The sequence below is a fragment of the Echinops telfairi genome, unplaced genomic scaffold, assembly GCF_000313985.2.
Source record: "Echinops telfairi isolate 266 unplaced genomic scaffold, ASM31398v2 ScPeMD7_7467;HRSCAF=8505_0, whole genome shotgun sequence".
NCBI classification, from domain to species: Eukaryota; Metazoa; Chordata; class Mammalia; order Afrosoricida; family Tenrecidae; genus Echinops; species Echinops telfairi.
In genome coordinates this window covers 9,615,153-9,628,514 of record NW_022111367.1, presented here as the reverse complement: position 1 = coordinate 9,628,514, position 13,362 = coordinate 9,615,153, and the positions used below count along the sequence as shown (strand labels likewise).

The 13,362-nt window shown below is 36.4% G+C and overlaps 1 protein-coding gene across 1 annotated transcript in view; it reads right to left on the bottom strand.

The window, feature by feature from the left end:
• The window catches only part of TM9SF2 (transmembrane 9 superfamily member 2), a 71,824-nt gene that overhangs the window by 28,688 nt on the left and 29,774 nt on the right, over nt 1-13,362 (bottom strand). Inside the window, exons 5-7 of the mRNA XM_004704277.2 lie at nt 3,688-3,817; nt 1,782-1,906; nt 613-724 (exon numbers count right to left, since the gene is read on the bottom strand). Of these exons, the coding sequence (XP_004704334.1) occupies nt 613-724; nt 1,782-1,906; nt 3,688-3,817 (367 nt within the window). The remainder of the gene's footprint in view (nt 1-612; nt 725-1,781; nt 1,907-3,687; nt 3,818-13,362) is intronic.

Sequence of the window (13,362 nt, the reverse complement as noted above, 5' to 3'; positions counted from 1 at the left end):
ATCAAAAATAAACTTTCCATTTACACTTATACTCAAATAGTGATTTAAAAAAAATCAATTTCCCAAATGCTTTTGAATATATTGTTGACATTTCAATACCATCATCTATGCTTACTTTCTACTATTTGTCTTACACAGTATGACACACTCAACACTTAATCTGGCTTAATTTTCCAATCTCTTATATCTTCTCCTTTAAACTAAGACTTAGTTTAGAACACAGGTTCCCAAACTAATTTGGCCCACTGTTCTCTTTTTAGAAAAAAAAAAAAAAAAGTTTCTCAGCCCCCCCGCCCCCCCTACCCCCCGGCAATGAAAAATGTTTGTACTACAGCCCATAATCCAGGATAAAGTGTAGGTATCTGCTTTTATACCTCTTCGGATCATTTCAGCAACCCCTTGGTGAGGGGTGGGGGAAGGCAATGTCACCCCCTTTGGGCAACACTGGTTTAGAGTGATTATGCAGTCTGATGCACTGACAAACTACTAAAAAATCAACTCATTAAAAGCTTATTGGTTTGACAAGTTTTATCATTAATATTTTTTAATTAGCTCAAATAGTACAAATATAAAATCATTTCTGAGTTACACTAAAGATAAAAACAAACTCACCTGGAAACTAACAGAGTAAGTATAGGCAATTTTGATCTCTCCAGAAGCCTTGTTACTTATATCCATGGGGGGTCCGGAGCAGTCTGGATTATCTATGTGGGTATGCTTGAAGCTGTGGGAAGAAACATTTAGGCAAGATGGTAATACAATACAGTTTTGAAAAAACGGGGTAAAATAAAGGTGAACTATTTTGTATGTATTTCACAATGCTGATGAGTCAAAGGTTAAATGATTCATGCCACATTTAACAGTAGAAATATTCACTTCATATAGTTAAAAGTATCTCTATTTTATCATAATAAAAGCACTCTGGCAGCACAGTGGTTAAGAGCTCAGCTGCTATGTGATAGTCTGGCACTTGAACCTGGGATAAAGATGTAGCTGACAGCTTATAGCCTTGGAAAGACTATAGGGCAGTTCTCTAGGATCCTACGGGGTTCACTCTACAGCAGTGGGTTTAGTTTTGGTAAGTGATAAAATTAAATTTTGAGAAATTTCTTTTTAAAAATGGAGTACAAAATTAAAAACAGACATTTGAAAATACTTTATCTGAAGAGCATGATTTTAAAAAAAATTACTGAATAACTTTTTTTTATTTTTAAAATTACTTTTAAAAAAAATAACTGAATGACATCCATCTCGCGCCCGCCCCTTCCCCCCAATCCACCAGTATTGTGACCAAATGGCTAACTAATTCAGGAAATGAAACGTCATGGGGGGAAAAAAACCTGACTCTAAAAGGGATTTCTCAAATAAAGCCTATCTACTTTCATAGCAAGAAATAATGAAGAACCTGATGAGATAGTCTTTCAATAGCTAATCCCTACTGGCACCTAATACTATGTGAAGGCTTTAGAAATTCTAACTATTGTGAGGCAGAGTTGCACTGTAAGGTAGAACACTGCCCCAATCATGCTTGTCCTCCCTTCCACACTTATGATTGGAAAACAAAATAAAGAGCTACACTGACCCCTTATCATGACAGAAAAATAATTATTTGTATGATTTATTTGGATAGTCTATAGCTCAAGTTTAACTTGAAATTCTTGAAAGAGAGTTTAACTGAAACCCATGCTAAATGACAAATTCTGTTGAAGAGTTCACTGGACCCAAATTACTTATATTACTTGCCTACTTTGTATTTATTGACACTCTGTCACTTTAGTTACCTTTTTGGTTCAAGTTTGGCAGCTACAAGTCTTGCTCCCATGGATCCAGTTTCAACAACATGATAGTATATTTTGATATCAACATGGTTGAAGATGTAAAAGGTATCTCTTTCATGAAACTCTGACTGTAGAACAGAACTTACGTTAAATGTAGAAAATGGCTATACAATAGTTAAAACATAAAACTTTAAACTGGGCCATTACAAATATGAAATTTAAAGTTGAAAAGAATTTTAATCCTTCTCCATAAAAATGCCTAAATTTTAAGTTTAAAAACTTTATCAGCCAAAAATTATAAAGACAAATTATGCATTATAATATTCTAATTCTTACATGAATCTTAGGACCAGCTAAAAAGAACACAATGTTTTCTAGCTCTTCGCTTATGATACAACAACAACAAATTTTTTTTTAACATTTCATTGGGGCTCTGACATCTCTTATAACTTTCCATACAGCAACTGTACTGAGCATATTTGTACAGATGTGGCCATCATCTTTTCTAAAACTTTTTCTACTTGATACCTTGGTATAAGCTCCTCTAAAAAATTTTTTTTCAGAATCTACATGCTAGAACACACTAAATTTCATACTTTTAAACACTTTCCTTACATTTAATCAATAACCTAATTTATTCAAGCATCTCTAATCAACTCTCATAAAAGCACTAATCACTAAAACCAGTTTTATGCCCAAACTCTACTATATCATATCATAGTCATTGAGATTAAATCAATCTCATCTATATATATTTATTTTATATATTCCCAAATATTTTTAGTTTCCTTTATTAATCTTATTTTATTAATATTTTTAAATACAAAAGAATAGAATGACAACGGGCTTTTAAAATGGTATATGTATTATTAAACAAGATTTCAGGGGTGTAAATCCAACTGGTAATACAAATTTCAATGATTTAATATCCTTATAATGAGGTATTTTTGATATCCTATCTATATTTTTTAATATAAGATCTAACTTTTAAGACGGTCAGAACTGTGTTCTCATCATAGTATTCAGTATACAACATACTCTCAGTAAATGTGTTCATAACCTAGAGGGATCTTTGATAAGAGGATGTGTTGTAATTACAAAATTGTATGTCAACTTGAAGATATATAAAAGTGTAGGGCTGGTACCCAAGATGTCAATGATGCCTCCTGGTGGGCATGGCCTTCTCATGAGGAGGATGAGGGAAATCTTCCCTGCTCTCTGCCTTGACTTTCCTGTTTGCTGGACACCCAGAGAGCTGCTGGAGCCCTGCCATGTTTCCACCCATCTCGGATCCACAGGACGTTGTACAAACTGACTTTGATCTTCCTGCATTCTGCATCACTGCATGTGGTTGTGTGAGTTATAGCCTAGTATCAGACTTACAGACTTCAGTTGGACCGGACTGGGACGTTTTCTTGATATATAATTACTTCTTGATATAAAGCTCATATATGTGTGTCACTGGATTTGTTTCTCTAGTCAATTCGGCTAACACAGTTGCAAATTGAATCTGGATTATTTTGGTTGTAGAGTTTAATTTATACATTATTAATTTAGCTTCAAGGAACCTAAGAAATTCAGTGGTTAAAGCATTTGGCTGCTATCCAAGAGGCCAGCAGTTTGAACCAATTAGCTGCTCTGAGAGAGAATGATGGGGCAGCCTGCTACTGTGAAGATGTACAGGCGTTGAAACCCTAGGGGGTAGTTCTACTCTGTCCATAGCATCGCTATGACTCAGAATTGACTGAATGACAGTGAATTCTGGCTTTGAAGGAGGCTTAAATTTAAAATAGAAGTAACTTCAGAATATCTAAATAATATACATTCAGTAGACATAACAATTTTTGTACAATACAGAACTTGACCAACAAGGCGTATTTTAAAGTAGCACAGTTTCTTATGAACTTACCTTAATAACACAGGCATCTTTTGCATGGCCTTTATCTGTAACATAACAGCCAATAGGAAATCCAGGATTACAGTACCTTTGACCATCTTCAACATCGTAACACCATGTTACAGGCATATTATCCACAATCCTAAACAGAGATAAAATTTAAGTTCAAAGAGAAATCATCAAGCATGGCTGAAAATGAACACCCACATCAGTTTTATCACTTAATGAAATTTAAATTTCTAATAAATACCCTCCAATTCCAAAATCTACAACCAAATGATTTTAATAAATATTGTATGGTATAATAAAGCATCGTTATTTTGCCAATATGATTCAGTGTTATGAGAGAAAAACTTTCTTTACAACAATATAAAATACAAAGGAAAGACGAGTTTAGTAAATGTACTGCTAATAGTAATTTAAGAATATAATTCTCTGGACATTTAGATATAATTTACCTTTAGCAGACCACTCAAAGCTACAAAGAACTGCAAAGCAACATATCCAATTCGAGGGAACACTTCTTAGACTAGTATAGAGTAAATGTCTTTTATTACATTTATATTTAATAAAAAAGAGTTTAACTGTAAGTATGGGAAAACACCCAACTTAATAGCCAGGTGAAATTAATGGTATTTTCTGTTAAGAATGTGTAAATTCAAGTTATTTCTGAAAGAAATGCCTCTTTTAAAGTCTGAGAATCAAATCTTTCAAGTTTTATAGTGAAGGAGAACTTTGTTTTTTTTAAAAAAAAAGGTAAGAATAAAGAATACAGTTCTTTAACATTGTATAATAGCACTAAAGTCTGAGCATGTGGTCCCGTATGCCCAGAGTAACTGCAGGATACAAATAAAAAAATTACTAAAAATATATTAGCTGTATTACAGTCATAAGACAACACTCCAGGGCATGTTTTATTTGTTAATTAATGTATGCCTTAGGAAGTAAAATTATGATTCTATATTCACACAAGGTGTACATTAATGACCTAATAAAGCATGTCTCGTCACATTTAAATGCTACTTAATAGTACCCAATGTACTGAACTTCAGAATCACCTATGCTATTAAGCTTCTTATTACTATAACCAGCATGCTAGTAGTCCCAATGAAAGGACTATAAACTTTAGGAAAATAAAACAAAGCCCTATAAAATAAATAATTCATGCTTTCTGGAAATCTAAGAATTAGCTAATTGCTTTAATTTTTAAAAAGAGAATGAAGTTTAATCTATGAATACAAACTAGCAATATGTTAATTGTAATATCTTTATGCTATCATCTCAGAGAAAGTACTACATAAAAATTGTAGAGCTCGTTACAAAATGAGGAATCAAGGGAACAACTAAGATATTATACAAGCAAACATCTTAAATTTATATAAAGCCTTAACACAATATCCTTCTGATAATAAAACCAGTTGACATCAGGCTGATTGTAACTCATGGTGACCACATGTGTGTCAGTGTAACATGTAACACTCTACTACACAGGGTGTTTAGTGCTGATTATCAACCAGTCAATTGCCAGGCCTTTCTTGGGAGGTGCCTGTGGAATCTAAAAGTGAATGAGGATCTGTAGTCTTTTAGTTAAAGAGTTAGCATTTGTAATGTAAATGAATCAAATTTCTTGTTTCTGACCAGAATGAACTAAATCATGTGGCCATAATGCACTAAAAAAAAGGCAAGAAAAAGCAAAATTACATGGCATTTAAATCATTCTGTATAGTTTTAACAAGTCAATTTATATTACCCATTAGCAATCTGAATTTTTAAAAACAGTTCAATAACTCTGCATTCCCTATAGCTAACTGGTTGATTCCTAGATTGGAAATCTTCAAAACCCCTTTCTGTTCCATAAACTATAATACTAAAAACTTTTCAATAATGAAAAATGGCTGAATAATTAAACCGTTATAAGCAAAATGTCACAAAGATTTGGATACTTAGGCAAGAAATATAATCGGAAACCTTCAAGGGCAAAACAGAATTATATTCTAAACCACCAAATAAGAGAAGTATTCAGTTTAGATAAGAAAATTGGCTATGTTAATGAACTTATTTTTAGTATTAAATTAAAAGTTGCGCGAGGGGGGTGGGGTACCAGCCCCACCCGCTACTAGAACTCACTGGTTCAGTAATACTACTTCTGGGTTCAGTAATGCACAATTGTACGGTTGAGATATATAAGTATTATATTAAAGTCATCAAGAACATGAGAGATAAAAGAGATATTACAATGATACAGTCAGACACATTACATGGTAGCATTGCTCACCTCAGCCCAGCTTGGTGGGTCCACGTGGAGAGAGGGGGAAGGGAAGGAGGGCAAGGGAACAAGAGAGAGAGGGAAGAGAAGGGAGTGACTAGGGGGTGAGTAGCAAGAAGAGATCAGGGGGTAGTCAGAGAGCTCTATATCGCTGACTCACGCCTATATACCTTTTGGGGGCATGCCAGCCCACTAATTACAGGTAGAGATATACGTCACAGGGAGGAGTTGCACTATAGGTTACATAGCAATGAGAGGGTGGTCTAGGGGGTGGTCTCTGGGTCTCCATAGGAACATTATCAGTAGGGTGAAAACTCCGCCTACAGGAGCCTGTCCATTGTCCCCAGAGGCAGGGAGCAGGCCCACCCCTGCGGTGGGATGAGACAGCAGTCTGGCAACTGATTGCCTTCAGGGGAGGGAATGCCTGTGCATCTGACCTCCCCCCACACTTATTGTCCTGTAGAGTGAGGATTATGATTTGGTGCATTAACTAATAGGAGGGGCCTTCATAAAATTCATGGAAAATCCCATCATCTTTTCATGAGTTTTTTGAAGCCCCCTGTGGGAAACTAGCACTGAGGGAAATAAGACTGGGACTCATTCCCTGACTGGTATGGAGGGAATCTGGAAAGCCAGTGTTCCACAGTAAGAAAGCCGCCACTCTGGTAGTTGGAGATAAAGTCCAAGTACATTTTCCTGCAGTAGTCAGTCTATCATTTCCAGTTTCTCTCCTTAAAGCTGTGCTGCCTTAAAGTGAGCACATGGTTGATTCTATCTCCCTATAGAATCAGACATTCTTATTTGCTCTATTTCTCCTCGCCGCGTTATCTAATCCCTCTCATACCTTCCTCCAATAGCAGATGGGGATAGGGGGACTTTATCCCCCATGCCTGGATTCAAAATATTTGCCATAAGCCTGAGTTTTTGGCTTAGCTATATTAATTTGGTCATTAAATTTGCCTTGACAGCTTTCAATATATAGGAAATAACCATGTAGTCCCTGTGGCTCTTTTAAATTTTATATATAAAATAAAAGGGGGAATTATGGGAAACAGAAAAATTTCTCCCAAGTTGTTGCCCTCAAATATATCCCAAACTTAGCTGCTTGCTACACGTGGCAAATGATTATATACTTGGAGGTCAACAGAAGTAGGTCAGGGGTTATTCTCCCTAAGGGTTATCAGCCATCTAGAGCAAGCAGACACCACTGGTTTATCCCACAATAAGTAGGGCCCACTCCTTTGTGATAAGGATAGTAGCAGATTGTTTCCCTGAAGGAGAGCCCAGGGAGGTCAAGCCCACTCCAGGGTGACCAAGGTTAGGCCACCATCATGAATCTAGGGTCCGCCCTTCTTGTCACATGTATAACTCTTGTCCTTCCCCTTCCTGTTACGCCTATGCCCATTGTATATTCCCTTCCTATTGCTCGTATTGCCCATTTTACAGCCCCTTCCTATGAAGTGTGAGGTTACCTGTAATTATGTCCCCTAAAAAGATAGATAAGGCTTGGTTAGCAACAAACATCTCTTGCTCCTGCACTCTCCTGCCATTGGCCCACGCTGTGTGCGGAGCAGGCTGGTAAGACCATGGTCATCCAGGAGGTGAGCATGCTACCATGAAATATGTCTGACTTCTTTATTTGACTCTCTCTCCTATCTCTTTCGTTCTCTATGACTTTATAATACTGTTTTTATATATCTTAACCGTAAAATTGCACTTACTGAACCCATGATTAGCTGTTAGGGGCTAGCCATTCCCCAACAGTCCCCCTCGCCCATATTCAGGCATTATTAAAAAGCGGTAGTTAAAAATGTAAGGTTAAACAGCTTACGGGGAAAGACATGGTTCATCTTTGAAACTACGAAAAAGAATGAGGTAGATACAGAGCTGAAAAAGGATGAGGAAGATCCAAAGCTAAGGACATGCTTCATGTGCACTGATGCCTGAAATATTTTGCTAAACGAAGAAGGAAGTTGGAGCACAATGTGTGCATTTGTCAGTTGAATTTTTTAAAAGGTATATATTCTTTTATATCCTTGTGGATACACAGATAAACTGGAAGTATATATAAGAAATAAAAGGGTGCTTGGGAATAAGATTAAAGAAACTCTTTCATTAAAGTAGAACCACTACTTTTTACCTAATACTTTCTGGTACTGTTGGTTTCTACAAGCATATAGTTTTATAACTTAGGAAACAATTATTCTTTCTCTGAAATGTCTTAATGCGAAAGATAAAATGTTACATATTTAGTAAAATTCTATAACAGAACACTGTACTTTTAAAGATGCTTCCAATTTCCACAGGCACATAATTCCTTTTATTAGTCACTTTAGCTACCTATAGTTAAAATCGAGTTACATAGCAAAAACTTTCTGAAATTAGCGACAAACATATACTTCTTTTCATTTGACTATCTTATTATTTCATATTTATAATTGTAAAAAAAATCTAAAACCCAACCATTTTGCAAATCACCAACTTACATCTGACAATAACGGACACTGCGGGGCAAAGCAAGAGTCAATGCTAGCTGGGATGCTTAAGGTTATATGTCAACTAGGCTAGGCAATGATTCACAATAGTTTGGTTTATATAATGATGCAAGTTGGCAGTTATGTAATGATACAGCTAACTTCCATTTTGTGATCTGATGTAGTCATCCTCTATTTTTGCATACCAATTTCACATGGATCTTTAAACCTAATCATATCAATAAACGTGTAGGTGGTGTACATCTTTATGGGTCAAATAAATTTATCAACGAGAACCGACACTTTTCTAAATGTGTAATGAACTATTTAAGAACTAAAGCATTGTGAGAGAATCATATAATCATAAAGAGCCTAAGCTCACTGGATGGACAGACTGATGAAATCCTAAAGACTATGTGCCTAAGTCACTCTTAAGGCCTAGAAATGCTCATCCCATATTAGAATAATCAAACATTTAAGATTAAAATGGCAACATTTACCCAAGAACAAATTTCTGAGGGTTAGGAAATGAGGAGGAATGGAAACACAGGGAAGGAATGGGCTAAGTGACAGTACATTGAGGTTTGCAATGGATGAGTTGAAACAAAATGTGTATCAACTGATGAATGTAAAACTGATACCCTGGCTTTGTAAACCATCCAAATCACAAACTCCCCATCTCAAAACCCTAAAACACTTCGCCTAGAATTAGCATATTTTACCTGAATTACCAAAAAAATCAAAACCAAATTCATTGCCACTAAGTTGATGCCAACTCATAGCGATCCTATAGGACAGAGTAAAACTACCTCTGGGTTTCTGACACTGTTTATGGAGTAGAATGCCCCATCTTCCTCCTGCAGAGTGGTTGGTGGCTTTGAACTGCTAACCTTATGGATCTCAGCCTGATGGATAATCACTGCACCACCAAGGCTCTTACCAGATGACCCAAAAATTGTTGTTAGTGAAAGTTTTATTAAGTAAAATTTTCTGATTAATCTCTAAAATCATTATTTACTAGGAGTAAAGTAGATTGGTTTAAGTTACAACTGATATGTCTACTACAAACTGTGCAGTACATTTTACTATCAAATGATTTAAAACTCTGGAAACCAATTTAAATGATCTATTCTTCTGGTTCATTCTGTTGTCATAGGGTTGCTATGGATCGGAACCAACACGATGGCACCTAACAATAGCAACATTCTTCTCTTGGTATAATCAAATTACATTTGCTAAGCATCTTGAGATAAAAATAGAAACTATTCTCATTGTATCAGAAATTAACTTAAAATATTTCTAAGTATTTTCCTCTGAGGAAACTACAGAATAAGAAAATATAACTTCTATTATCTTTAGAAGCAAGACTCCAACTAGTATCTTATAATCAAAAAGGTAAAAAGGCTAGGTAAATTCGCCACTTAATCCTTCATTCAGTCAACAAATGGACATTTGGAATAAATGGAAGTAGATGGGGCTAATATGAGGAGGTAATGTAAGAATTGAGCCTTAGATTTTAATTTAAAGGTTGTGGCTTAGTAGCTCCGCACTGGACTGCTAGCCTCAAAGTCAGCAATTCAAAACCACCAGCAGCTTCATGGGAGCTTCACAGGCTTTCTACCCCGCTACAGAATTATAGCCACTGAAACCAACAGGGGCATTTCTACCCTGTCCTATAGAGTAGCTATGAGTCAGAATCACTCTGAGAGTGACTGAGTGCAAGAATAATTGGAAGGAAAAAAAAGCATCAAGGGACCTGTCTAATACTTAAGAATAAGCAATTAAATCCATGCATTTGAATTATGGGGCTGGCAAAGAAATACTGAAAATACCATGGACTACCAAAAGAACAAACACATTTATCTTGGAAGAAGTACAGTCAGAATGCTCCTTAAGACACCCTCTCACGTCCTTTTGGGGTCATTTTACCAAGACAGACCAGTCCGTCCTGGAAAAGGACACAAAGCTTGGTAAAGTAGAATCACAGAGGAAAGAGATAACGCTCAAGGAGGTGAACTGGCACAGGGGGTGCAATAATGGGCTCAGACATAATGACAATCGTGAAGAAGTGCAAAATCAGGCAGTGTTTCAGTGTGTTGTACACAGAGTTGCTACGAGTTGGACAGACTAGGCAGCACCTAATAACATCCTAAGTTACACTGTGCTAACATAAGAAAGGTTCTTACACCGACTTAGGAAAAAGCTCTTGGTCATCAGAAACAGAAATGGAAAGACAGGGCATTTTAAGAGCTTCCTGCTTACACAGAAGAACAGAATGGAGAGCTGACAAAAGTCAGCTACGTAGATGAATCTTGAAAATATCATGCTAAGTGAAATTAGTTAGGCACCAAAAGCCAGATATGTAATTCCACTTATATGAATACTTAGAAGAGGTAAATTCAGAGAGACCAAAAGAAGTTTAGAGGCAAGTAAGGGCTGGTAGAGGAGGAATATGGAGTTCTTTCTTAATGGGTACAAAGTTTCTATCTGGGGTAATAAAAACTTTGTGAAACAAAGGTAAAGACTGCACAACATTGTGGAAATAATGCCACAGAAAATTATGTTAAAAAATGGTGGTAGTTGGAGGCAAAGGGCATTTGTAGAGATCTAAATATAGGCATGTACATATGTAAATATATTTACATATGACGATGGGTAAGTAGATCTAGGTGCATATATTTATAGGTTTAGGATTAAGGTAGCAGATGGACATTGGGCCTTTAATCAAGTACACCCTCAATGCTAGAACACTTTGCTCTATGAAACTGGCATTCCATGATGCTCACCTTCCCAACACGATCGCTGAAGACAAAACAGGTGCATAAGCAAATGTGGTGAAGAAAGCTGAAGGTGTCCGGCTATCAAAAGAGATAGTATCTGGGGTCTTAAAGGCTTGAAGTGGCTATCTAGCTGAGAAGCAATAAAGCCCCCATGAAAGAAACACTCCAGGTGTAGATAGGATCAGTATCAGGCAGGTATCAAAGAACAAAAAAAATCATTGTGAATGAGGGGGAGTGCCGAGTGGGGAACCAAAGCCTATCTGTAGACAACTGGACATCCCCTTACAGAAGGGTCACAGGGAGTAGACAAGCCAGTCAGGGTGCAGTGTAGCAATGATGAAACATACAGCTTTCCTCTAGTTCTTTAATGTTCCTTACCCCTACTATCATGATCCCAATTCTACCTTACAAATCTGGCTAGACCAGAGGATGTACACTAGTACAGATAGGAACTGTAAATACAGGGAATCCAGGACAGATAAACCCCTCAGGACCAATAATGAGAGTAGTGATACCAGGAGGTTAAGGGGAAGGTGGGGGAGAAAAGAGGAACCGATCACAATGATTTCCATATAACCTCCTCCCTGGGGGATGGACAACAGAAAAGTGCGTGAAGGGAGACATCGGACAGTGTAAAACATGAAAAAATAGTAATTTATAAATTATCAAGTGTTCATGAGGGAGGGTGGGGAAAATGAGGAGCTGATATCAAGATCTCAAGTAGAAAGAATGTTTTCAGAATTATAGCAACAAATGTGCTTGACATAATGGATGGATGGATTGCGATTAGAGTTGTATGAGCCCCCTATAAAATAATTAAAAAAACAATGGTGGTTATTTGTTGAGTCGATTTCTACTCCTGTGTGTGCAGAGTAGACTAACTGCTCCATAGATTTTTCAGTGCTGTAGTATATTTGGAAGGAGATAGGCTTGTCTAAGGTGACTAAGGGGGGTTTCAAACTGCCAACCTTTTTGCTATTAATGAAGCACTTAGCCATTTAAGCCACTCAAATATGGTAAAATGATAAAATTTGTGTCATCTATGTATATTCTCATAAATAAAAACAAAACAAAACTGTAATGGGCAATTTCCTGACAACACACATTTCCTTCTTTCTTCTAACAGAGCTTTTTCTTACCTCTGGGGGAATTAATTTCTATGTGGTTCAGGTGGATACTCCCCAAATTTGGCCAAAGTGAATCCTAATTACAGAATTCTGGGGTAAATGATCCACTAAGGCTCTTCCTGATTTTTTTTTAAAGTAAGTCGTGTGTGTAAAGGAGTAGGGGAGGTCTGCAATTGAGGAAGTAAGAGAGAAGAAAAGGCTCCAACTTCATGTCTGAACTGAACTCCCTACAGGTGCAAAAATGGTGCAATTTAAGATACTGATAGGATAGACATTTAAGAGAATATTTATAAAGATAGTTTTCCTTCAGCACCTTGTGCTTTGTAGAAGAGAAAAAAATCCAAGTAAGACACAATTCCACACAGAGTATAAGTTGCAAGAAAATTATCTGGAAAAGTGGTTACACTTCAGTGTGAGATTATGAAAGATTTTTTGAATGCTGTATAATAAGTAATTGCTCAGGTAGCAAACATACAGATTTAAATGATCTCTGAGTTTGACAAAAACTAATAACGATCTTGTTAATGTTTCTTTTTATTTGATAGGTAACTATTTTATTTTTAGTAGATATTACTTATTAAATAAAATAAAAATTTGTATTCTTTTTTAATCATTTTATTGGGGGCTCATACAACTCTTTCCACAATCCATACATATATCAATTGTATAAAGCACATTTGTACATTTGTTACCCTCATCATTCTCAAAACATCTGCTCTCCACATAAAGCCCTAGCATCAGCTCATTTTCCCCCTCCCTCACCCCTCCCCCATGAACCCTTGATAATATATAAAGTATTACTTTGCCATATCATGTACACTTTCCGATGTAAAAATTTGTATTGTTATACTCTTCTTCATTGCCTATGAATATAAAAGAATATTTCTTTAGAAGACTGATAAAAGTCTTCTTTCCGGTGTTAACAAACTCAGGGACAAGGGAACAACAAGCAATCCAAATTGGTGGGGTGGTGGGTGTGGGAGACCTGGTAGGGCATGATCAAGGGGAATGTAACAAAGAGGAAGTGCTGAAATCCTGGT